General features: G+C 50.0%; 1 protein-coding gene across 1 annotated transcript; it reads left to right on the top strand.

The window, feature by feature from the left end:
- Positions 1–3,397: 3,397 nt before the first annotated feature.
- On the top strand, positions 3,398–23,312 carry LOC100935211 (Golgi integral membrane protein 4). The gene is given in 15 exon segments (XM_031963035.1): positions 3,398–3,800; positions 9,874–9,948; positions 10,277–10,326; positions 11,349–11,402; positions 11,864–12,014; positions 12,478–12,560; positions 13,000–13,137; positions 15,694–15,930; positions 16,481–16,549; positions 16,551–16,621; positions 17,712–17,896; positions 21,255–21,322; positions 21,412–21,582; positions 21,688–21,753; positions 22,286–23,312. Coding segments are annotated over 15 exon segments (1,686 nt in total). The 5' UTR covers positions 3,398–3,613; the 3' UTR covers positions 22,367–23,312.
- Positions 23,313–26,205: the final 2,893 nt, after the last annotated feature.

The raw sequence follows: 26,205 nt of genomic DNA on the forward strand, positions 1-26,205 counted from the left end.
TAAACCTGGCCTTCCCCCTCTTTCTTTTCCAAGGTTGTTCCCTCATTCCCAGAAGACCCCTTCCTTATCTTCACCTCTCAGCATCCTTCCTTCCAAATAAGCTCATGTGCCATCTCCTAGAACAAACTTTTCCTGATTTCTCCCCAGTTATTAGTACTCACTCTTCTTCCCCCTCAAATCAGCATACATGTCACATACACATCTGTAACCTGTGCACTTTGGATCTTTGCAAAATTGAGGTTGCTTTTTTCTTTTGTCTTCAATACCCCTGGTACTAGCATAAACCCTTGCATGTAGTAGGTGCTTAATCAGTGCTGTAGGTCTGTATAATCTCCCCCAGTGGAGAGAATAGGGCTCGATACACAGGAGTCCTAATAAATGTTTGTTATGTTTAAGGGCCTCTGAAGTTATAGAATGTCTTGGGGGGAGGGAGAAGACTCTCATGGTCATTTGAACCAGTGTCTATTTGAAGCCTGAACTCCCATTCCATTCTCTGGAAAAGTATTCTGCTTAAATACCTCAAGAGACCTGTGGTCTGTGGCAGAGTGCCCTGGAAAGGGGCAGCTTTTAGCAAGGTTTATGTCCACTGTGTGCTACCAGCAACACACAGTAGGACCTTCATTTATGCATGCTGGTTGATGGCTTGTCAGAGGTCATACACTGGGCTCAGTTCCAAGCCAAGGGTCCCGGCTTCTGGTGCAGTCGGGAACCTAGAGACCCAGAGAGTTCTGGGGGGCGGGAGGGAAGGGAAGTGGGGGGGGGAGGGAAGAGACCAGCACAAGTCTGGGATTTCCAGGCTTCTCTGGGTCTTTACCGCTTTTCCAGCCAGCGCTGCCTTATCCTTTCTAGGCCGCGTCCCTGGCACTGAGGCGAGACAGGAAAGGAAACCCCCCAGAAGGGACAGAGTTGTTCCCTGCTGTTCCCAGGCAGGGGAAAGGAGGGGGGCACTTGGAACTTGCTGCAGAGTGCAGGGCCTTGAGCTAAAGGTGTACGGGGGAGGGGGAGGAGAAGCCGTCTCAGAAGCGCGCTCTCTGGCCGCCCTTCCTCCTGCCTACAGAAGGGGAGAGGAGGCGGAAGGCCTGGGGCTCCTGGCTTGGCAGGAGCAGGTCTGGGAACCGGATGTCCTTTTTGCCGGGTGAAAAAGGAAACAGACCAACTGGGGCTCTGGGGAGTTGCAGCAGACCTCCATAGGGGGTGGGGGTGGGGGCAGGGACTCTGACTGGCCAGAGTGGCTGCAGGGGAGGGGGGGGCGGTACTGTTCTCCTCCCTCCCCTTCCCTTTGACAAAGCCAAGCTGGGCTTACATTTGGAACTTTTTCCAGAGCTTTGGAATAAATCCATCTGTCTTTCTCCTGGGCAGAGACCTGAATCACTGATAATCTGGCTGACCCCTGGAGAGGATAAACAAGATCCCTCCTTTCTGAGGACCTCAAAGAGAGAGGGGGGGAGGGGAGGCCGCTTCCTTCCTTCTGGCGGGAGGGGATGGAGAGACAGAGACCTTGCTGACCCCTCCCGGAAGCAGGCGATCGCCCCTCCCGGCCCCCAGCTGCTTCTTTAACAATTGATTGGCGAGAGAAGGGAGTCTGAATCTAGGGCAGCTGCCTTCCAGGAGGGAACTCTGGGCCGGCCAGACATCTAGTGTATACAAAGAGCACTGGATTGGGGATGAGAGGACCTGGGTTCAAATCCCACCCCATAGGGACTTATCAGGTAACCATGGGCAAGTCCTTAATATCTCTGGGCCTCAGTTTCCACATATGTAAAATCATAGAGTTAGAATAAACGGCCTCAAAGGGCCCTCCCTCTTCTGAATCTGAGATCCTATGAATAGGAGGCAAGAAGAGACAGGTTTGGATGAAGTCTTGATTCTGCCACCAGCTTGTCATTTGACTCGGAAGAGGTCATTTTCCTTGGCTGTTTGTGCAATTAAACAAGCATTTATTAAGCTACAACTAAGGTCAAGGCATGGGGCCAGGCACTGGGGAGACAAAAGGTAAACCGCTCCCTGCCTTTGGGGAGGAGGCAACATTTAAACAAACAAATATAGTGGATGTTGCTCTTCCAACATGATTCATAAAACAATATGTATTAAAAATTAAAAAAAATATGATGTAAAAACAAAGAGATGAGGTTTATGTTTGAGGAAGAAACCAGAAGCCCATTAGCAGCATCTGTACAGATATATACGTTATGTGCCTGTATGTGATTCTGATGGATCAGCTCTAAAGGTTGTCCGTATGACTGCATTTGAGGGAACTGGGCCTCCCAAATGCCCTTTCAGCTTGAAATCCCTGAGCCTATTGAATTTGTTAAGGGAGATGACAAACCACAGGACTTGGAGGCAAGAAGACCTGAGTTTAAATCGGACTTCAGACACTGGGCAAGTCACATCATCGCTGTCTGCCTCAGTTTTCTTATCTGTAAAATGGGAATAAAAGCACTTACTTCCCAGGGTTGTCGTGAGGATCAAATGAGATAAATATTAAAATGCTACCTAAAAGTTAGCAATTATTGTTATCTTCTCCTCCCCCTCCTTCATCTTCATCATCAAAGAACCCTAAGTACTCAGAGGTATTCGAAAAGGCTTCGTCTAGGAGGTGGCAGCTGAGCATTGAAGAAAATGATAGGCTAGGACCTCGGACAAGACTTTGAGATCGCTTTCTCCCTCCCCCCCCCCCCTTCTGGCAAGTTCCTTGGGGTCCCTTCCAGCTCCAAAGTCAACGACAAAGTCACTTTCATAGATCGTGGACAGAACGTTGGGACAGATACAGGACTAAGTATGTCATTGAACGGTGCAGCCCAGCGTTCACGTAACTCAGGCCAAATGTCTCCCTCCCGGGGCGGAATTCGGAGGGCTCTTTCCGAGGCCCCTCTGGGACCTGTTGCTCGTTTTCGGACAAAATGGAAGGAACCTGTCTCTCCCTCGAGGGATGAAAACCATGAACAGCTTCTTGTTGGATTCTGAGACCCAGGAGATCTCCAGGGGGCAGAGAGCCCGTTCCTAGCCCCGGGAGAGCCAGACCCGGAGCCCGCGGAGCTTCTCGCGCGCCCACGTCGGAAATCTGGGGCTCCGGGAAAGGGGACTTACTGAGCACCCTGAGCCAGGCCAGTCCGGGAGCCGGACCTCGGAAGGGGCCCCTCCACACCCACTCAAGGAGCGCAAGTTGGACGGCCGGGAGCACCAGCGCAGGGTGCCGGGGAAGAGGGGTGGGAGAGGGGCGGCGGCCCCAGCCCCGGGCCAGACCCCTCGGGGCGCAGCTTCTCGCAGGCTCCTCCTAGGACCCTCCGCTAACTCCGCCCCGTCGGTCCCTCCCGCCCAGCCCAGGGCGGGGCCGGTCCCCGGTGCATTGGTCCGCCGCCTTGTCAGTTTCCCGCAGGGGGCGGCTCTGCCGGCCGGGAGGGGGCGGGACCCCCGAGGGACCGGACCCCGGAGTCCGGCGGGGCGAGGCCGGGCCGGGACTGCGAGCGGCGCCTGCGGCTGCCGAAGTTTGGCCGGAGCGGGGCAGGGGGCTCCCCATCCCCTAGGGCGGCGCCGGGGCCGGAGCTGCGCGGCATGCCGCGCGGGGGGCACTGAGAGCCGGCCCGGTGGGCCGGAGGCGGGGGCCCGGGGGACCATGGGCTCGGGCGGCTGCTCGCGGCGCCACAAAGGGCTGGTGCAGACGGGCTTCCTGCTGACCGCGGCGCTCGGCCTGCTCGGCGGGCTGCTGCTCTACGGCCACCTGGAGCAGAAGGCGCGGGCGGCCCAGGCGCTGGCCGCCACCTACCGCGGCCAGCAGGAGGCACTGTCGGCGCAGCTGCAGGGTGAGCGAAGGTGGAGGGAACTGGCAGGGGGCTGGAGGACCCCGGGACTGGAAGGGGAGCTGGGGGATCTGGAGGCTGGGAGGGGGCTGGGGCCCCGGGGACTGGGAGCGGACTAGGGGCTGCTGCGGGACCCGGGGACTGAGAGAGAGCTATGAGGCTCAGGGATTGGGAGGAGGCTGTGGGCTGTTGGGGAACCTGGGGACTGGGAGCGGACTAGGGGCTGCTGCGGGACCCGGGGACTGGGAGCGGACTAGGGGCTGCTGCGGGACCCGGGGACTGGGAGGAGGGCTGAGGGACCTGAAGACGGGGAGAGCACTGGGGCCCCGGGGACTGGGAGAGGGCTGGAGGTACCTGGGGACTGAGAGGGAGCTATGAGGCTCAGGGATGGAAGGAGGCTGTGGGCTGTTGGGGAACCTGGCCACTGGGGCGGTGGAATTAGGGCTAAGATTGAGATGACTGTGGGGTTCTGGGAAAGACATTGGACATCGCAGAGGGAAGAAGCTAAGAGATCGGAAGGGAGATCGCGGAAGCAAAAGGCTTAAGAGATAGGGGCCATAAAGTTAAAGCCCCAGAGTTGCTGAGGTCAGCTAGAGAACCAGAGCAAGGGCTGGAGGGGGGGAAGGGGAGGGGCACCGGGGCTGGGGGTTATAGGGCGCCGTGCAGAAGATTGGGGGCTTGGGGGCAGCGAAGAGGCAGGTGACAAATGGAGGTCCAGGAAGATGGGGTTATAGGGAGAAATCGAGGGACTTCGCGGTTACAGCTGTGTGTGTGTGCGCGGAAACCAAGGCGGAGTTGTTTGGGTGGATAGTGAGGGCAGGAGGCTGCCTTCCTGTGCCCCTTTCACCAGCTAAGTTCGCAGAGGGGTCCGGGCTGCCCAGCATTTTGTCAGGCAGGAACTAGAAAGAGGTCTGGCCTCAGGTCCCGTGGCTGAATTCAGAGAGGGACAAAACCCAGAATGGTTGCCCCAAGAACTTTTCCTGTCTGGCTCAATGGGCTGAGGGAGGGATTTGCTAATCTCTGACTCAGCTGTGGCAACCACAATGCCAACACCCCCCCCACTCCCCCCATGTCTCTTCTTCCTGTCTCCTCCAGGGCCTTAGGCAGGCTTGTCTAAGAGTTGGGGGGGGGGGGAGGGAGGGGATGTTGGGAGGAGCTAGTTCTTAGCATCCCTGTCTCTCCCTTCTTTGGTCCTTGAGTTTGTAACCGATTCTATAGAAACAGAAATGCTGAGGTTGTTTGGGAGAGTTTAGACCAGAGGGACTGGACAAGCAGGGCCACGGGGAGGGAGGGCCCTGATGTCTGGGGTCCTTGCCAACTCCATTGGTGTCTGTACTTGGGCCCAGGGAGATCCCGTCATCCCTGGGGACGGAGAGAACCAGGAAGGGGTGAAGAGGGGAAGGGCCATGGGAGGGGCTCCCTGCCAACTGGCATTATTGTTCCCACCCCCCTGGGACTGTTGGGATTTATAAACACTTTTCCCACTCATTTTCACTTTGAAAGATTCATCACACAAAGGTCTTTTGGGTAAAGAACCACAAGGAATTTGCTCAAGAAGGGATTTGGTTAGGGAAACTAAGGCTGGAAGAAAAGGAGATTCTTGTGCACTTCTACTTTCCCCAACCAATTCTTTTATTATTATTATTATTATTGATGAGGTGTTGAATGACTCGCTCAGAATCACACAAATAGTAAGTTTTAAATAAGTGTCTGAGGCCAGATTTGAACTCCAGCCCTCCTGCATTCATGGCTAGTACTCTATCCATTGCCCCTTTCCTAGCCAATTCTACATGGACCAATTTATTAGTTTTGTCCCAGAGTCTCTCCACTGATCCGATCCCCAGAACAGTTTACCTGATGGAGACTCCGGCAGCCCTCCTCTGGCCCCAAAGAGATCCCAGAACAGAGAGCCAGGTGCATAAGAACTAAGGACACTCCTGCTTCTGTTCAGCCTTCTGCTCTTTCTGGAATTGTTGCTTTAGGATCTCCCACCTCCATATCAGTCAACCCCATGTGCCCGGGTCTGTGCCGGGCACTGAATGAACAATCCCAAGACATATTCTCTGCCCCTTGATGGAGCTTCTCGTCTCCCTATTGGGAGAGCTGCACATGCAATGAGAAGAGAGGGACAGCTCTTGATTCTTGGACAAAGCAGCAAAGCTCAGGTGTCCAACGAGTGCTGCCCTTCGAATAGAACCCGAAACGTCTGTGCCGTTATTCCCGCCAGGCTGCCTGGCTCAAGCTTCCTCTGTGAAGAGCCAGCTTTGGAATAGCAGCTGGCACAGAGCACACTGGAATGTTTTCCACCATAGCGGCCTTGTTGCAATAAGTGGGGACTCCTTTGAAGGGCAGCATCATCTGAGATGTGGCTTATTTGGTAAGCAATCGATCTCTGTGGTAGGTGATCTGTAAACTGGTAGTCAGGAGGAGGATGAGTAGAGGGTGGTAAGATCATCCCACTGCCACCCCTGAGGACTGGGCTTTCAGCTGGGCCCAGAATGCCTCACTATCCCTGTCGCTGCACTAGGCACTTGAGATAGGAGGATCTTGGCCAATCCTCTCTCTTCTCAGAGCCTCAGTTTCCTTACCTGTTAGAAAGATTGTAGACAGCATGTCAAAATGAAGAAACTTAGAATAGGAATCAGAGCATATGGTTTGGATGGACCCCTGCTCTGCCTCCTCAGCTGGGTGACCTTGGAACTGGACCCTGTCTGAGCTTGCAAATGAGAGATTTGGGCCAGATTATCTTCCCAATCCCATCATCCCTCCTATGGGAGCCCCCTTCTCTTCTCATTCTTGCTCTACCTCTAAAATCAGTCCAAGTCCTGAATATCTGTGTGCGTATGATGACGGAGGAGGAAGTCCTTGATCTTTTACCACCATCAGTTCTTTGATCACTGGACATAAAATTTCAGGGTTTCTTTTTTATCTGAAGCAATTTTTCTTAAAGTGACTTGGTGGAGATCACATAGCCAGTCAGTGTTGAGATTTAAATTCAGATTCTTGACTCCAGGGTAAGTGCTCTATCCACTGGGCCATCTCGATGCCCCCAAGTTGAGTTTTTCTGAAGGACTTCTCTTAGGTCTCAGAGAGGGAGGTAAAAGTCTGACCTCATAATATCTCTCTCACGAGTTAGTAGAGCCCCCTTACCCACCCCCACTCAGGACTTCCAACGGAGTTGTTTGGGGTCGCTGAGTCCCAGTCTGATCCTGTCCATGTTTTCTTTGGAACTTTCCTCCCTCTTTTCCTTGGCAGGGTTAGTGATCTGGAAGGACAGGAAGGGTGAAGGGCACTGCCTCCAGGTTGTCTGAGAAAGAAAGGGGATTACATGTGCTTGTGTTCTTTCACGAGCATGAAAGTCACTGACATTTTCATGATGCATAAGTTTTCCAAAATGCTCCCCATTTTACAGATAAGGAAATTGAGGTTCCAAGGGATAGGGACCTGTCCAGATCACACCGCTAGAAAGGCAAGATTCTTTATGTGGGAATCAAGAACCGAGTTACCTCAGAAACTCACTAGTTATGTGATCCTCAGCAAACTACTCTGGACCTTAGTCTCCTCCTCCACAAAATGGGAATAATTATAGCGCTTTAACTCCCCATTTAGATGTATGGATCAAGTGAAAAGATATTTGGCAAATGTGTTGCAAAACTTAAAGCAAGCTCGAAATACAAGTTATATTCCTCTTATTGTTATCATCGTCATGATTCCTCATTCCCAAATCCAGTACTGTATCTACACAGTATCATGTGTGTGCTTTATATGAACATATGTATGTTTTCACATGTATTACCATACATAATATCTGTCTATCTATCTATATGTATGTTTTAGTAGGACACAGGATGGAGTGGCAGAGAAACAGGCTGGTTGCCTGATAGACTTGCTTCTTTCTGGGTCTCTGTGCAAAGAATATAGGGAGGATGGAGCCTGGGACAGGAGCCTCTCCTCAAATTCTCTCTTCTTCTCCCTCTTCCCTTCTCTCTTTCTTTCTCCCTCCTTCCTTCCCTCCTTTTCTGTCTCTTTGTCTCTCCATTTCCCCCTTTCCCTTTCCCTTTCTCTCTTTTCTGTCATCTGTCCTGTCTCTCCCTCTCTTTCTCCCTCCTTCCTTCCATCCTTCCTTCTCTCTCCCTCTCTCTTTCAATCTTTTTCCCTTCCTTTTCCCTTCTCTGTTTCTATTTCTCTCTCTCTCTCTCTCTCTCTCTCTCTCTCTCTCACACACACACACACACACACACACACTTCTCTCTCTGTCTCTTTGTGTTGTGTGTGTGTGGCAGAATTATCAGGTTTAAAGCTAGAAAGTACTTTGGGGATCATAGAGAGTCCAACAGCCTCATTTTATAAAGGAGTAAGCTGGGGCCCTGAGATGTAAGGAATTCCTCCAAGGTCCCGTGGCCATCAGTAACATAGCCGAAACTCGGATCCAAATTGCCTCATCGCAAAGCCGGTGTTCCTTTCTCCTCCCCAGGCCTTGCAAATGAGAATGTTTTTCTGCTCATGCCCTTGGGAGTCTGGGAAAGAACAGGTGACCAGAGCAGGCTGCCCAAGCCATCTGGGGTTCTTGGCTGGGGCCCACAGCCCTTGTAAAGAGAGGCCTGGGCTCCCACAGACAGCTCTGTGTGAGGGGGTACATCCTCCTTGTCCTAGATTCTCTGAAGCCACTTATTTATGACGGATGCTGTGTCCTCCTTCTGAAAAGGAGGCTGTTTGGGAGGCCAGCTGCCCCATCTGTCCTTCCTGGATGGCCCCTAGCCTTACATCCACTCCTTCCCAGCACCAGCTGTGGGAACTTCCCTTAGGAAAGGGGGTTTAACTATCTCTGGGGTAGCCTTCCCTGTTGGTCCCTCCCTTTGCCCCAGGTTAGGGACAAGACCTCACTCTCCGAACCTCCGGAGAAGGGAGGGAGCCCACGCCAGGGTTCCAGCCAGAACTAAGAGCTGGAAGGAGCCCCAGAGCTTTATCTAGTCCAGCCCCCTCATTTTCCAGATGAAGAAACTGAGTGATTTCGCCAAAACAACCCATGCAGGAAGGAATTCAAACCAGCGTCCTCTGCCTCCACACACAGAGCTCTTTCTTCCAGCTCACTGAGGCTGCCTCGGTGGCCAGAGCTGTCTGTCTGGTCTGTTTTGGGAAGAAAATCCATGTCAGCCTTTCTGCTTCATCTCCCGACTCCACTGAGGCTGCAGAGTTCTTCCTCAGATTCCCGGCCCTTGTGTCCTCCCCCTTTTTAAAGGCTCAGAGTCATAACGTGGGATTCCCCCCCGGGGTCCAGGACTGGATCCTAGCCCCAGAAGGCAGGCGGTGGCGGCAGAGCAAGGGGCCAGGGCCATGGCTATCCTATCCAGCCTTTTCCTCCTTCAGCTGAAGGTCAGGAAGCTCTGGCCAGGGGCCACTCAGTGAGGCTGGAGTAGGCTGGGGCCTGGGGTTTTTTTTCCCAGTGGAAGTTTAGGGAGTATTCTATGTCTGCCTCCTCTGTGGGCCCTAGGGATTCCCTTGGCTGGGGATGGGGTAGGTAGAGGGCCAGCCATGATGAGAAACAAGCTGCGCTCTGTCTCTGCTGGAAGTCAGGGTCTGGAGAGAGGAGGGAGAAGCTGACCAATGGGCCTAGGAGGCAGTGCCAGGCCTCATGGGGGGGAGTGGGGGGGAACTGTAATTTTCCAGATTCAGAGGTTTCCAAGCGAGAACAGAAGCTTTTCAGGAGTTGGCAATGTCTGATTTCAGAGTGTGTTTGTGGCCGGTGACTTGGCGTGGGGAGGAAAACCAAGGCGGGTCGGGGGGAGGGGGTAAGGGAGGGAAGGGGTGAAGAGGAGGAAGTGGCCTGCGAATCTCTGGGATGTGCGTTTTCTCTCCCAGAATGCTTAGCTCGCTCTCCCGCCCTCCATATCCCAAACTAACCCCCCCTAGAAAATTGTGAGCTATGAAAGAGTATATACCAGGGAGCCGGAGCAAGTTCTCATCTCAAAAATGAGCACTTTTCTTTCTTTTCTCTTGTTCCTCTTCACCTGGGTCCTTGACCCCAGCCCTTCTCTGAGAGTTGTAACAGCCCCCCTCCCCGACCTTGTCCCCACAGTGGTATATGAACATCGGTCCCGCCTCGAGCGGTCCCTGCAGAAAGAACGGGGGGAGCACAAGAAGACCAAGGAAGGTAAGGAGCTTGCAGGGATCCTGGGACTTCGCCCAGGGACTCTGAACGTTCAGGGAGCCGAGGCTGGCCTTGCCCCCAGCCTCCTAATGTGATCGTGGGATGGGATGGGAGAGGAGGGGATGGGTCTGTTGTCCATTTCCTTCCTGATGATTTCTGGGCTTCTGACTATTCCCAGGCTAGAAGCTGTGAATTTCCATCTCCCTCTGGGGAGGGATCATGGTGACTCTGTCTGGGGTGATTCCTGAAACTAGAGCGGGGGGAAAGGAAGGGAAGAGACTGTCTTGGCAGTGGGGGGAGGGGGTGCATGCCAAGGCCCTCTCCTCTCCAGATTTCCTAGTGTACAAACTGGAGGCGCAGGAAGCTCTCAACAAGGAAAAGGTCAGTGGGGCTGAGTGGGGCTGAGTGGGGGGGGGGCCTCCTGTACTCTCAGAGAGACCCCACCCCTGCTGGGCTGTAGCTGGGGAGTGGGGAATCTCTGGGGTCAGGATAAGGGGGAGTACCCGCCAGCCAAACAGAACACAGAGGAAATATGAAGTGTGTCTGATGGGCTTCCCAGCCAGGGACTGATGGTGTTGAAAAGCAGGGATTAATAAACTAGAGTATTGAAAATAACACTAGTTCTCTTCTTTTCCATATGGTGAGTTGGGAGAAGGGGTAATACTGGCAGTACCCGGATTGGGAATTGGGATCCCTGGCTTCTACTCCTGATTTTGCCACCAGCTTTCTGTGTGACTTTGGAGAAATCATTCTACCTCCTTTCCTAAGCAGGGATTTCTCCCATAGAATTAGGGGTGAAGGGAATCTGGAATTGATGAGCTTTCAGATACTTAAAACGCTAATATTCTGTGTTCTGAGGCCTCAGAATGTAGCTACCTCCTGGCCTTCAAAGACGTTCTTTAAGGAACAGATAAGAACGATTTGTAATTAGCACGATTTATATGTGAGTGGGGGCTTCCATCATGCTGGAGAAGAAACAGAGAGGTGGTGGATGACCTCAGGTTAAGTCCGAGGACCATCGGGGCCGGGCATGCTGGGAGTTCCGGTGACTGGTCAGCAGTCTGTAGACCTTTAGTGAGTGAGTTAATGCCCCACCCAGACATCCATGGGGTAGACTCTACAGGCACTATCGACCATGTTTATGTGTCCTGGACCCCCAAACTCCCTCATTAAGGCTAGGGGCCTTCATCAAGTATGTGTGTAGATAGATATAGATATATAGGGCCCCCCAAAATATATATGTATTTTTTCCTATCAAAGTTCACAGACTTTCCGATCTCTTGGGTGTCCATGGACCCCCAGGTTTAAAGCTCCAGGTGTATAGAGATTTGTTCCCCCCTACTTACCACTGTGTGTAATGAAATGTCTCGTCTCTCTTCATGAACCCGGGACCTGGGCTGCAGCAAGACTCGATGAACCGCTATGGTGCCCTAAGCTCTCAGCACAGGATCCTCAAGGCAAGGAAACCAGGGAGGAAGGGAAGGGGCCAGAGGAGGGGCAGCTTCTTTCCCAGTATCAGGATCCTCTCTTTCCCCACTGCCCTCTGGGACCTCAGCCTTCCTCTGTCCCCTGTGTGCCCAAAGGCTTGGGGATGGGCAGTGCCTGGTGTTGGGATCGCTGGTTCTGAGATGGCCCCTCATCCAGCCCGGCAGGGATACACTTGGGGAAGGATGGGTACAGGTGGCACCTGGCTGGGCCGGTGGCTTTCTGTAAAAGGATGGCAGAGCTGAGGAAATGAGGTAGGGCTGGGGGCTTGGCTTAGCCCCAGGGGACAGAGCAGGGCCTACGTTGCTGTTTTGTGCTCTGTTCTCCTTCTGAGGAGCCTGAAGGAGTTGGCCCTGGGGTAGAAGAAAGCCCAGGATGGGGTGAGTGGAGCTGGTTCTGAGCCTGATGCTGAGAGGCCCTGTTCCTTTCTCAGAACCAACATGAGGATGTGAAGAAGCAGCTGCTGGACCTGCAGCTGCAGCACAGCGGGCTGAGGCTGGAACATCGGAAAGCCCTGGAGAGCCACGGGCAGCGCTATGCCCAGCTTCAGCGAGAGAAGGACAGCGAGGTGGCCAATCTGCAGGGTGAGACCCAGGGAGTGGGAAGTTGGAGCCCCTAGTCCTGGAGAGCCCCGGGCTGAGGGGGAGGCAGGGCCTTTCCCCTTAGGGAACACTCAGAATCAGGAGGAAGTAGCCTGGCCCAGCCTACACAGAACATTTGGTCTGAAGGGAAGACCTGCTCTCCTCAGTGGGAAATTGCTGCTGTTCAGAGGGCAGAGGCTGCCCTGTTTGCTGTCCTAGCCAGAGGGGGGTTTAAGGCAGGAGACAAGACACACATCCCCAGGAAACATAGCATTATCTCAAACCAGACATTATCAGGTACTAATTCCTGGAGCATCCAGGCAGCCATCCGGACCCATAGCCTCTGGTGAGCCCCGAGCCTTGCCTCATGCCCTTTGGGTTCCACAGCTTCTCGGGAGTCAGCAGAGGGATGCAGGGGAGGCTCCCTTCTCTAGTCCACTCAGATCTTGACTTTCCTCCCACACAGACACAGTCTATAAACTTCGAGAGGAGAGCAAGCTCCTGAGAAAGGCTCATCAGGACATTCACACTCAGCTTCGGAACGCCCAGGTGAGGGGGGACCAGGTGTGTCCCCCATCCCACGTGCCAGAGGAGGTCACAGCCCAGCAGGGAGAGGGCTGGTTTTGGAGGCCAAACCCCTGCATTAAAATTATACCTCTTTCTGTTACCTTCTATCTGTGTGACTCTGGGCAAGACACAACTTCTGTTTCCTCAGTTTCCTCAGCTGTAAAGGTGTATAACAGCACCTACCTCCTAAGGTTCTTGTGAAGATCAAATGAAATACTATTTGTAAAGTGCTTAGCACAGTCCTTGGCCCATAGTGGGTGCTTTAACAAACGCTTGTTCTGTTTCCCCCTCTCTTTCTTTCCAAGGTCCCTAAATCTCTGGTCTTTTGACCCTTCAATAAGGTCAGAGAAGGGCTGGTTGTTTGAGTGGTGAGGACATAGGCGGGTTAACCCTTTCAGTCCTACTCTGCTCTCTGTTCTAGTCCCAGATGGAGGAGTTTCGACAGCTCAAGGAAGCCTTGCAGAAGATGCCCAGCTTTCAGGAGCCTGCAGCCAGCCTGCAGCAGCAGCAAGAGGTCCTCCAGGCCCCAAGGCAGCAGGCTCAGCTCAGGAAGCCTCAGGTAGGGTCTCTCTGAACTCCTGAGGGTGGGGGTAGCATAATATGAGGGAAAAAGCACAGTCTAGAACTGAGCACTCTAGTACTAAAGATGCCTTGGGCCTTGATTTATTCAGCCATAAAAGGGGTCCTCTCAGGGGCCCCCAGGGACCATTACATTTTGTTGGTTTACTGGGAGCCTAATCCTGAGTCTGGTATTCCCCAAGGCAACCTCCTTTCTCCCTCCACTTTGGGACAGCTCTAATTGTTAGGACTTTTTCCAGACATTAAGCCAAAATTTGCCTTTTTGCAACTTCCACCCATTGGTCCTGGACTGTCCTCTGAGTCTGTGCAGAAGGTAACCACTCATTCTTCCACATGACAACTTTTCAAGGATCTGTCGTCCTGACGTGAGTCATCTCTTCTCCACTAGAAGAAACTAACCCAATTCCTTCTCCCCAAATTCCTTCCTTTTGACAAACTCCAAGACCTACTTATTAAAAACACTAGGGAATATAGGATATTAGTTTTAATATAATAAATGTCATCCATCTAAAACTAAGAACAATCATTATATATGATGAAGAAAAGTTAGAAATCTTTCCAGTGAGATCAGGTATAAAGCAAGGGTGCCCATTATTGCCCCTACCATGTAACATATTTCTATTTATAACTATAAGCTATAGATATCTATACCAATAAATTATAGCAATAAGAAAAGAAAGATAATTTGAGGAAATAATGATAGGCAAAGAAAAAATAAAATAATCACTTTTGCTTATGACATAATAATTTAATCAGAAAACCTTAAAGAATCAACCAAAAATTTAATCAAAACAATACATTAAACAAGTTGCAGTACATAAAATCTGTGTAAATCATCAGCATTCTTGCATATTATCAATCCAGTTCCTTCTGCAGATTCTCTTAAAGTATGAACTCAAGGCATCCTGTGTGATCTTCAACTTCATGTACATCAGTTATCCTGAATGAAGCTCAGTTTTCTCATTTGTAAAATAAGAGGGTTAGTTGGACTTGGGAACTTATAGAGTTTCTTCCAGCTCTAGATATATGGTCTTGTATTCATCCTGGTCCCCCTATCTGGGACACTTGCTCTCCAGCTGTCAGTAGCTTTTCTTAAGTATGAAACCCCAAACTAAACAAAGTAGTCCAAATGTGTTTGGATCCAAACAATAGTGAATATTGCCCACTTATTCCTTTTGGGGAGTCCTTTGTCTAGAAGTGGTAGTTGAAGTCAGGGGCTGTAGCAAGAAGAGAGAGCCCAAAGGAGACTTATGATAAACAGCCATATGAAGGGGTCCTTCAAAGAAGGAGGAACTTCCAAAGAAGAAAGAGAAAGCTCTGACACTTCATCATGCCTTATTTAACTGCAGTCTCTCTGAGGGCAGGGACTAGTTTGCTTTTTTCAACCTTTGTATACCCAGCTGCTAATTCAGTGCCTGATGCATAGTAGAAGCCGGGGAAATAAATTGCTTGTTGATGATTGGAGTGATATTGAAGAGGATTTTTGGTAGGGAGGAGGTGGTTAACAGTGTCAAACCCTACAGGAAATTTAGGAAGGATGAGAGCTGAAGAGCCATTGGATGGAGGGCAATATGGGGTGAAAGTGAAGACACCACTTGGAAGGGGTTGAGGAGAATAAAGGTGATAGAGGTACAGGACTGAGGAGCCATTTTATCAGTAAAGTCAGGGAGAGAGAAGCATTGGTAGTTGGTGAGTTAGCAGGGTCAACAGAAGAGATTTTTTGGGAAGGGGGTAAGGGAAAGAAGGTGTATGAGAGAGAGACTGAGAAAGAAATGAAGGAGAGACAGAGACAGATATGCTGAGAAATACATAGAGAGGGAAAGAGGGAAGGGAAAGGAATGATTAAGTACCTACTATGTGCCAAGCTAATGAGACGATGAGAACAAATGAGATATTTATTAAGTGATTAGCAGGGTGCCTGGCACATAGTTGGTGCTTAATAAATGCTTGTCCCCATCTGCTTTCCTTTCCTCTTACTCACTGGGGAATACAAAGAAGTTCTAGGCACAGATTCTGCTCTTGGACCCCTGGTGATCCTCTCTACCCTCTCACCCCCTGGGAGATTTGTATATATTTTGTGTGTGATCTGCTTTGCGTTCCTATGGTTCTTTCTTGGGAAGATCCCAAAGGGAGGGACTCTTGGGTTTGGGCCTTGTATTCCCCAGTCAAGTGCCTAGCACTGTTCCAGGCACATTATGGGCACTTACTGAATGAATGACTGGAGTAAAAAGCTAGATCATCTGTATTTGGGAGATGTTAACATGAGAGAAGAGAAGGTTTGTTCCTTTGGGGGACGTGATAAGGAGCTTTTCAGAGTAGAAATCTCTCTTAGCCAGGAAGGCCCAGCTAAGGATATGGACCAGGATCTTGTAGTGGACAAAATCAGTTCGATTTTGCAGCTTCTTACTGTAACATGCAGCTGCTGCAGGAAATAGGGTGGAGAAAGTAGAGCTGACGTCATAGTCCTGAATCCTGAGAGCCAGTGGAGGGGTATCTCAGCTGAACCCCTGCCCGCTCCCCTGCCTCTCTCCTGCAGGTGTTCATTGCCACAGGCTCCAGAGTAGCCCTAAACCCCCAAGAGCCAGAGCCGGCCCCCCGGTGGAACCCTCAGACTGCCGACGCCCCGGGGACACGGGCCCTGCCCCCGGCGGGGCCACCTTTCCCAGACCTGACGTTGCCTTCTTCTGGGCCTCCCACCTGGCCTCAGAAACCCATCGACAGCCATGTTCTCCGTTTCACCAGAACCGTTAACGGCCTTCCAGAGAAGCCCCTAGTACGCCTCTCCCCACCCCCTGCGTGTTCTGGGTGGTTCCCCCACTTGTGGATGTGACTGCCAGGGGCGGAAGTCATTTAGACAATCACTTCTCACCAGCTGTTTCCTCTTCTTCCTCCCCAAGGCTGGAGGTGTTTTGTCCCATGGAGGGAAGGGGAGGTCCCAGTGGGTGGAGTTAAAGGAGCTAGAACTCTGTAGAATGACCCCTGCTTTCTTGGAACTTCTAGATCATTTTGAAATGGGTAGTTTCTTGCCGGGTTCCTGGCCCTAAGTCAGTCCAACTTTGTCTCCTGAATCCCAGGAATCAGCTACCCAGAGTTCCAGGCTAGCCATAAATTATACTGCTAGAAATTCATTAACTTCGCCCCTTCCCTGCCTTAGCAGGGAACTCCTCATCCCAAAGTTTCCCCCATGTCCTCCTTCATCAGCTGATAACATCCACTGTACCCTGGGGATCAGAATGGAAGCTGCTCAGTGAATACAGAAGAGACTTTGGGGGAAGGGGGGGATCTTTGGCCAGGGATGCTGAGCTGCCTCCCTCTGCCCACAGGTTCAGCAGGTAGTGGTGGTGGCAGCCCCTGTCTCTGCCTCCCCTGAGAGACCCGGCCCACGGGGTCGTCCCCCTCAGCAGCGGCCTCCCACAGACCTGGAGAGAGAGCCCCAGGCCCTCCCAGCCCCTGGTAGCCCACAGGTACAGATGCAGAGGTGGGTGTCTGGGCCGGGGTCAGAGGTGGGGGGAAGAAGAGGGAAATGGGGCCGAAGGGATGAGCTTCTCCCCCCCCCCCAGCTGCCTTTGATGTTCCTGACCCCTGGCAATTGGGAACTCCTTCCTGTGCCAAGCTCAGGATCTCTGCCATCTTTTACAGAGGAGTTAGGTGTTAGCTATAGTGTCTGAACAGCCTGGTCCTACGGTGTTGGAATGATTTCCAAAAGATCCATATAAGGCAGAACTGGGGGTTCTTTCCAGGAGAAAATGTTGAAACTTATTTTTTCCTATTATATAGTAAATATACTTAGGTCCAATATGTTTATCACACATGGCAATTTTTAAATATGTGTTGGCTTAAATTTGTTCTTGTTTTGTTCTCCAGTTCCAAGGCCTAGATTTGAAACCAGAAAACCTAGATTTGAATCTGGGGGCCTTTTCTCATCTTGAAAATGAAGGTGATGACTCAAAGGTCACAACCAGCTCCAAAACCCTAACATTCCCCCCCCCCATTGCCTAGCTGGGCTATATTTCAGAGCTCTTGTATCAGTATTTTTAGTATTTTTTTTTTTGCTAAGGCATTTGGGGTTAAGTGACTTACCCAGGGTCACACAGCTAGAATGTGGTAAGTGTTTGAGGCCAGATTTGAACTCAGGTCCTCCTGACTTCAGGGCTGGGGCTCTATCCACTGCACCACCTAGCTGCCCTTAGAAGTTTTAATCATTATATATCAAGGGTGTCACATATCCAGCAAATACTTGGGAAATGCTGCTGGTGAAACTCGAGCATGATGGAGATAGTGATGGATGGAGAGGGAGTCAGAGAAACCCGAGGTCAGGCGCCTTTTAGGAACTCCACGATCATGAGGAAATCACTCATTCTCTCTGAACTTCAGTAAGAGAGAGAATAATACAGTTCAGTTCCCGCCTCACTGGATTTCTGTAGGAAGCCAATGAGATCATGCCCGTGGACTGCTTTCCGAACTTCGCAGTACTAGAATAGGTCCGTTATTAGTAGCTCTCTAACTGTGGAAACCTCCCTGAGACCTAGCCCAATCCCCATTTCCATCCCCCAGCTGGCAAGATATCGTCAACAAAGTGAATGCCCAAGAGAAGAATCAACAGCTTCCTTCAAGCAGCCAGCCCCAGGGGAAGGACCAGTCTCTTTCACCTGCCAACCCGGGAGAAGGGGGAGAGCGCCCAGCACCCAACAAAGAAGAGCCCCAAAGAGCAAGAGCCGATGAGGAGGAGCTGGAGATGGGTAAGTGTGCCAGGCCCAGACCTCATCTGGCAAAGGGTACAGAAAGGGCTGGGAACCTGGGTTCTAATTCTGACCTTCTCCCTTATTTAAGTCTGGGAAATTTTGCACAAATCACCCTCCTCTGCCCCGGTAGGCTTTGATTTCCTTATCTACAAAATGAGAGTTTTCGACCAGATGGATCTCCAAGGGCCCCTTCCAGCTCCGTTCAATGAATCAGTGACCCTGGTGTTCAGGTTCTCTGGGGCCAGATGGCCTTGTTTCCTCCCCTTGGTGAAATGGAATGAGTGCTGACAGTTCTGTTCTGAGCCCTTTGCCGATGGGGACACATTGTCACTGGTTGGGGGACATACCCTGTTATGTATTGGGATACATCGTTACACATTATTAGGCAAGTCAGGAGACACATTGTTACATGCCAGGAAATGTTTCAAAATATAAATAGTGTTTTTTTTTCCAGTTACATGTAATGATAGTTTTCAACATTCATCTTTGTAAGATTTGGAGTTCCAAATTTTCCCCCCCTCCCTCCTTTTTCTCCCTCCCCAAGACAGCAATCTGAGATAAGTCATACATGTACAATCAGGTTAAACATGTTGTGTTGCTGTGTACAATGTCCAAGAGATATATTGTTATCAGTTGGGACACAGTGTGACAAACCAGGGGATACATCGTCACAAGCCAGTGGATACGCTGTTACAGGTCAGGGGACGCATGTTATAAGCCAGTGGGGAAAGCAGAAGGCTCTTCAGGCTTGTTCTTCCCATAATTCTCTTTCTTGAGGAAGCCATAGGCGATCACAGGAAGCAGCACTGAGGTTACTTTTATTGGAATTCCCTGAGTAGACTAACTTTCACTTCAGATCTTCAAGCACTTATTAAGCTCCTGCTGTGTGCTAGGCACTAGGGATACAAAGACGAATGTGAAATAGCTCCCAACCTCTAAGAGCTTCCATTCTGCTAGAGGGAGGAACGGGTACCTGGAAAACCAGCAGCAAAGTATAGAAAGAGCATCCATTCTACTAGCAGGGGTCCTCAAACTACAGCCGGCGGGCCAGATGCGGCAGCTGAGGACATTTATCCCCCTCTCCCAGGGCTATGAAGTTTCTTTATTTAAAGGCCTACAAAACAAAGTTTTTGTTTTTACTGTAGTCCGGCCCTCCAACAGTCTGAGGGACAGTGAACTGGCCCCCTATTTTAAAAGTTTGAGGATCCCTATAGAGGGGAAAAATGGGTATAGATAAGCAGCAGCAAACTATAAAAAGAATAATTTGGGGGGATTAGAAACCACCAACGGGGGAGCTCAGGTAAGGCTCTGCTCCTGGGATCTGAAGGTGAGGAGAGAGGGCATTCTACATCCTAGAGATGGGGAATAGGTTAAAGTCAAAGGTGCATAAGTGGAAGATTGAAATTCACGTACAAGAGATACCAAGTGGGCCATTGTGTTGACTTAAGCAGAGAGTGCAAGGAGTCTGGAGTAGAAAGGTTCCATGGGACCTTTTAAAAATACCAGCTGTGTGTATGTCAGGCAGGGGATAGAAAACAGGGCTTGGAGCCAGGAAGATCTGAATTCAAATCCTACCTCAGGTTTCTTTTCCTTTTATTAGTTTTTGACATTTTTTTAAAAAAAATAACTTTTTTATTTTTCCAAATACATTCAAAGATAGTTTTCAACATTCATCATAGAAAAATCTTGCGTTCCCTATTTTTCTCCCTCTCTCTCTCTCCCTTTCCCCTCCTCTAGACAGCAAGTCATTCAATATAAGTAACAAGTGCAATTCTTCTAAACATATTTCTGTATCTGTCATGCTATTTAAGAAAAATCAGATCAAAAGAAAGAAAAAACCAGGAAAAAACAAGTAAACAAACAACAATAAAGTGAAAATCCTATGTTTTGATCCACAATCAGTCTCTGGTTCTGTTGCTAGATGCAAATGGCACTTTCTATTGAGTCTATTAGAATTGCCTTGAATCACGCCATTGTTAAAAAGGGCCAAGTCCATCAGAATTGATCACATAATCTTGTTGTTGTTGTGTACAGTGTTCTCTTGGTTCTGCTCATTTCACTCAGCATCAATTCATGCAAATCGTGTAAATCAACCTGCTCATCATTTCTTACAGAGCAATATTCTGTAACATTTCCTCCGCCATAATTTATTCAGCCATTCCCCAACTGATGAGCAACCACTCATTTTCCAGTTTCTAGTCACTACAAAGAGGGCTGCCACAAACATTTTTACACATGTGAGTCCTTTTCCCTTTTATATAATCTCTTTAGAATACAGACCCAGTAGAAACACCGCTGGGTCAAAGGGTATACACAGTTTGAAAGCCCTTTTGGCATAGTTCCAAATTGCTCTTCAGAATGGTTGGATCACAACTCCACCAATAATGTATGTGTCCCACTTTTCCTATATCCCCTCGAATATATTCATCATTTTTTCCTGTCATTTTAGCCAATCTGATAGGTGGGAGATGGTACCTCAGAGTTATCTTAATTTACATTTCTCTAGTCAATAGTGATTTAGAGCATTTTTTCCATATGACTAGAAATGACTTTAATTTCTTCATCTCAAAATTGTTCATTTGAAATTTATGAGATTTTGATTTCCATTTTTTTCTTCCTCTTTTCACCCCTCCCCAAAATGTTTATATATGTTTAACCTATCTCAGATTGATTATCATGTTGGGGAGGGGTGAAAAGAGAGAGAAAAAATGGATATCCAAGTCATTCAACTGATAATCAATTTGAGATAGGTTATACATGTTCAAGTTCGATACTTCTTAGCTATGTGACCCTGGGCAAATCACTTAGCTTGCCCACCTTACATGCATAAATATATGTTTATACATTTTATAGTTCTTTTGCACAGAGCACTATATAAATGCTTGATAATTATATCAAGGACTTTGCTAGGTACCAGCTGGTAAAGATAAAGAGTTTCTGCCCTCAGGGAGCTTACATTTTCTCAGAGGAGGTTATATACAGAATAAAATAGAAGCAGCTAGGTGGTGCAGTAAATAGGGCACCAGCCCTGAAGTCAGGATGACCTGAGTTTAAATCTGGTCTCAGACACAACACTTTTTTAGCTGTGTGATCCTGGGCAAGTCATTTAACCCCAATTTAACCCCAATGGGCCATCCCAGGCCCATTTAAAAATTCACATTTGTTAAAAGTTTGGAGTCCTGAACTGATGATATTCTTCCTAGCTGGGCCATAATGGGTGACTGGGGGAAGTGACATTATCCTCGCCCATCCTCTGACTCCCTTTCTGGGCAGTGAATGGGGCAGACCGGAGCCTTTGGCTAGATGCCATCTAGTTAAGTTAGTCCGGCTGATCCTTCTGTCCTCCCTCCCCCAGATGCTGGGATGATCGAGCGGGAGGAGAACATACGGCCCAGGAAAGAGTCCGGGGCCCAGGCCCCAGTGGTGAGTGTGGGGTCCCAGGGGCCTGAGGACCTGGAGGGTCCGAAACTGCCATCTACAGGCTTTAGCCCCCTCCTTGCTTCTCTCTCCAGGGGCCCGATGCCCTTGCAGATCCTGCACAAGACCCGAACAACCAGGGTGAGGATGAGTTTGAAGAGGCAGAGGTGGAACGGCCAAGATTGGAAGCGGGAGCCCCAAGGCTCCAGCAAGCTCAGGAGCCCCAGGAACAAGGGCCAGAGGAGCAGGGCCAGGTGATGAATGAGGTGAAGCTGGGATCAAGGGTGGGTGGGCACCGGCTGCTCTGACCCAGAGTCTGAGCCTCTTAGAAACCCCATCTGGTGACATTTGCCCCTTGGTTTGGGACACAGGCAGGAGCAGGACCCCACAGGCCTGGCACAGAGCTACTGAATGACTATCAGGATGAACAGGAACTGGTAAGGTCTGGGGGAATGAGGGCATTGAGGGATCATTCCGGGCGTTGGTCTGGGGGCTCCCAGTTATGGCGGTGGGCTGGAGATGCTCCCCACTCCTTGGTCTTTCTCCACAGCCAGAGGTCTGAAGGTCACAACTAGTGCCTAGGAGAAAGCCACGAGTCTTTCTTTTTAGCTTCGTAAAGAATGGAAACCAGAATTTCTTTCTCACTGTGTGTTAAGTCCCATGCTCTGTTGGGCTACAAACACAAGCATAAGATCCTAATTCTAGAGCTGGAAGGAACCTTAGGGTTCCTGTAGTCTGACCCTCTCCCATTACAGAGAAACCCAGTAGCCCACCTGGCTAGTAGGGAGCTCATCTGTAACGGGGGGGTTGGACAAGATGGCCTCTGAGCGCTGAGTTGCCCTAGATCTTGGAGTCTGGGATTCCAAGCAGCAGAGCCAGGATTTGAACCCAAGAGCTCTCCCTACTTTCCTTGCTCTTTCTGCCAGCCCCACTGATGGCTATTGTCTATGTATCCCTCCTCTCCCCTAGGATGAGAACCCTGACCTGGAGCTGGCACCTGAAACCAAGAATCATCCAGAGGCCCCGGGCCGGAAAGACAATTACTACTGACCCTGCCCCTCGTTCTCCCAAAGCCCTCTGCTTCATGTCCTCCCGAAGAAAGTCTAGGCTTCTGCCCCAGCACAGCTGCAGGGATTATTCTGTATTTCTTACTTAGTTCTCCAAGGACAGTTGGGCTGTGTGGGTCAAATGGCCCTTAAGGAAAGCCTCTCAACTAGGAAAGAGATCCTCGTGGGTCTGGGAATCACTCTCGGCTCTCCGGCCCTCAGACATCAGGTCTCTGCCCCATTAGCCACCCGCCACATCCTACAAGTTCCTAATGTTGGGATTGCTCAGGACCTCCAAGTTAAAAGCTTCTTCCAGAAGTCAGATAGGGCCGTGGTGCCCTGACTCTGGCCCCTTTTGAAGATGAGGGAGGCTGTTGAGGGGAGGATGACGACTTTAATTTCCAACTGATCAGTCTTGTCTCGGGAGACAGAGGAAACATGAGGGAAGAGATTTCTTCCCTCTGCCAGCCAAGCTCTTTGAAGCCGCAGCTGGGATGGACAGTGCCCTACAGGGCCGAGTCTGAGTTCTGGGACTCAGACAAATCCAGAACTCCAATGGGTGCTGGAGTGAGAGCCTGAGAATCGAGCCCTGGTTCAGTGCCAGGGAATAAAAGGGGGAACCAAGATGGCTCCTGAATGTTTCCCCATTTTCCTTCCCTGGGGTCTTCCTCTTCAGTCACTTTCTGGGGATTGGTGCCTAAAGGATAGGACTGTCATTCTATCCTACCCCAGGGGCCCAGGCAGGACAGAGAGAGGCAGACCCTGGGGGGAGGTGGTAATCGGCCTTTAGCTATGGCCCATGGCCAGAAGGGAAGGGGATCAGGCTCCGGATGGAGGCTCAGCCCTGGCATTCTGAGGAGACGTGGTCCAGAGTTTTCTGTGCGTAATGTACAGGCAGCCTTAATAACCATTTTGTACACACAGAAAATAAAGTTTTGAGTTAAAGTCATTGTCTTTAAGTGATGATCTGAGAGAAGGGGATAGGGGACCCCGAGCTGTGGGCACAAATGCCATACTTGGTCTCCCCCATCACTAAGAGGTGCAGAATTGTTTCTTGGAAAAGGAAAATGAGAATTGTCTTTCTTAGCTACCCATAGTGGGGGGGGGGTAGGGATGAGGAAGTGGGGTTTCCATATAAATGAACTCTCTGCTTTTTTCATTCCTTCCCTTCAGAGAATGGGGCAAAAATTCAAGGTCAGACAGGTAGTAGTTGAGTGGGATGGTGTGTCCCTTTAGTTGCAGTGATACCCCTTGCCAAAGCAGGCAAGTGGGGTGGGACCCAAGAACCAGTGTGGAATCAAGAAGTCCCCAGTTGAGATTTCATCTCTAGTGTTTGTGTGACCTTGGGCAAATAAATTCCCCAAGCCTCAGTTTCCCCATCAGGAGAGGGTAGACTAGAGGTTTTCCAAGGGTCCTTTTAACTTGAGATCTCAAACCCAATGATTATCCCCAAGGTTCTTCTCTGATGTGAAGTGTGGAAGTGACTGCCCCTAGGATCTTTCTGGAATAAAAGTGGGACTCATTTCCCTGTGAGCTCCCAGTAAGACCGAAGACATTTATATAGAGAAAACCCTTTGTCCCTTTCCATAATCCCCAATGTAAACTGAGGTCATTTCACCCTTTAGGCACTTTACTGGAGGAGAAAGCCAGGGGGCTCTAAAACTAAGATGTCTGACCTCCTGGGATTGATTGACCAGATTGACCCTCGGACTCGATTTTCCTGCTAAGGTCCTCTTCTCCAAACTGTACAAATCTAATAAACTAATCTGCTCTTGCCTGTGAAGACTCCCTAAAGAGTCCAAGGGCACAGGGGGAGACAGAGGGCATGTGGGCCAATAAGAGGAGCTCATATTCCACCTCCCCACCCCAATCTCTGCTAGTCTCTTGCTTTGGGAAACAAGTGCATCAGCAGCTCTTGATGGCTTCCTTTTCAGGGACTTTTAGGGCCCCACCCCAAAGCTCTGCAGAATCCACATGGGACAGTGCTGCAGATGGGAGGGGGCTCAACCATCATGGATGAGAGCCAAATCTGAGAGATTCATAGGGGAGCTGCCTCTAGAGCGCTGGAAGAACTTTTCAGGTGCCTCTCAGCAGTGGCTAGCTACTTCATTCATTCATTCATACTTACTTCATTCATTCATCTAGTGTTCCCTTAAGTAGCAACTTTAGACCCAATACCTAACTTTAGGTCCTGTGGAGGACACCGATAATCCTCTTGTGGTAAAGTTCTGCTCAACAAATTGTAGTCAATAAGCATTTATTAAGTGCCCACTGAGTGTGAGAAACTGTGCTATGGACTAGGTATACAAAGGAAGAAACCCTGCCCTCAGAGAGCTTACATTCTATGACGGAGATGGAACATGCATCCAGATGAGAGAGATGAATGCTCTGGGACGATTCTGGGGGGAAAGAGCTCCAAGAACCGGGGGTGTTCCTAAAGCCATGAAGGGAGGATGATCACAGCTTAATAAAAGGGAACAACAAGAATCACACTCTGGAGTTAACAAAGGCAAGACATGATGAAGAAGCTAGTTCTAAGAGGGAGTCTGGAAAAGATCTCTAGACTTGGGGTGAAAAGGGCTGAATCTGGCTCTGTTTCTTACTATGTGACCTCAGACGTGTTACCTTGGGTGGACCCTCAGTTTTGCCTATCTGTAAAATTAAATTGCACTGCCTCTCATTCTGATATCCTAGGATCTCATAACTATGGATTCAGATGGGAATCATATTACAGAAGGGTTAGAGCAGTCAAGGAAGACTTCTCCGAGGAGGAGAAAGGTCCTGAAAGAACCCATCTGGGCCATCCAAGTTGGCTGGCTGGTCCCTCCCCAGCACAGAATGGTTTAATTCCTGTTTTGAGGGGATGGCTGCTGGCTCACTCACCCCATCTTCCCTTATATCCCCAATCTTTGGGAAGTTTTTCTTATTAAAGAAAATGCAGCATAATGGAAACCCAGCTCCACCAACAAATCCGGGCGCCGGCAATGCAAAGCTAACAAGACAATCCCTGCCCTCAAAGGGTTTTCCCTTCTCGGGGATGAGATATTGTTTTATATACGTATTTAAGAAAATGCAAAAGAATTTGAAGACAGAAAGAGAACTGACATCTGGGGAGATGGGAATAGCCTTCATGGAGGAAGTGGCACTTGACCTGGGGGGGATGAGTGCTAAATGTTAGAAATAGCAATGGAAATGCTTGAGGAGGGGGCCCCTTGAGACGGCAGGACAAACTTGGGCATCCCATTGGGCCCAAAATGTCCTTTTTGGAGGGGAATCCCGTGAGGCAGGGTGGTATAGTGGATAGAGAGCTCCAGTTCAGGAAGACTGTGATTAGCTGGAGATCACACAGCCAGTATGGATCAGTGTCACTCATGTCTTCCTTAGCCTGAGGACTGCTGGAGGCCAGCTTTGTCATATTACTCTACTTCTGCCTCTCTGGGGAATAATAATCCAACTACAAAATCTTAATGTTAGTCATAAACGAGTGGAACTGGAAGAGATCTTGGGAGCTTGATCTGTCTCAAAGGATCCCCTCCTTTTACGGATGAGGTTCTGAAAAGGTCATGCCCAGGGTCACTTAGGCAATGTCTGTGCTCATGGACTCAGGGTCAGGAAAACTTGGGTTCAAATACTGTCTCCGATACTTCCCAGGGGTGTGATCTTGGACAAATCAGTTCATCTCTCTGTGCCTCAGTTTCCTCATCTGTCAAATGGGGATGAAGCAACTCGCCCTCTCTGAATCACAGAAGTGACAAAATAGTGTGTATAAACCTGTTTAATTGGCTTTAAAGCCCAGCCCCCGTGACCAGGTCACTTTCTTTCTCCAAAGCCTGCCTTAGTGCA

This window comes from Sarcophilus harrisii, chromosome 3, assembly GCF_902635505.1.
Source record: "Sarcophilus harrisii chromosome 3, mSarHar1.11, whole genome shotgun sequence".
In the NCBI taxonomy this organism is placed as follows: Eukaryota; Metazoa; Chordata; class Mammalia; order Dasyuromorphia; family Dasyuridae; genus Sarcophilus; species Sarcophilus harrisii.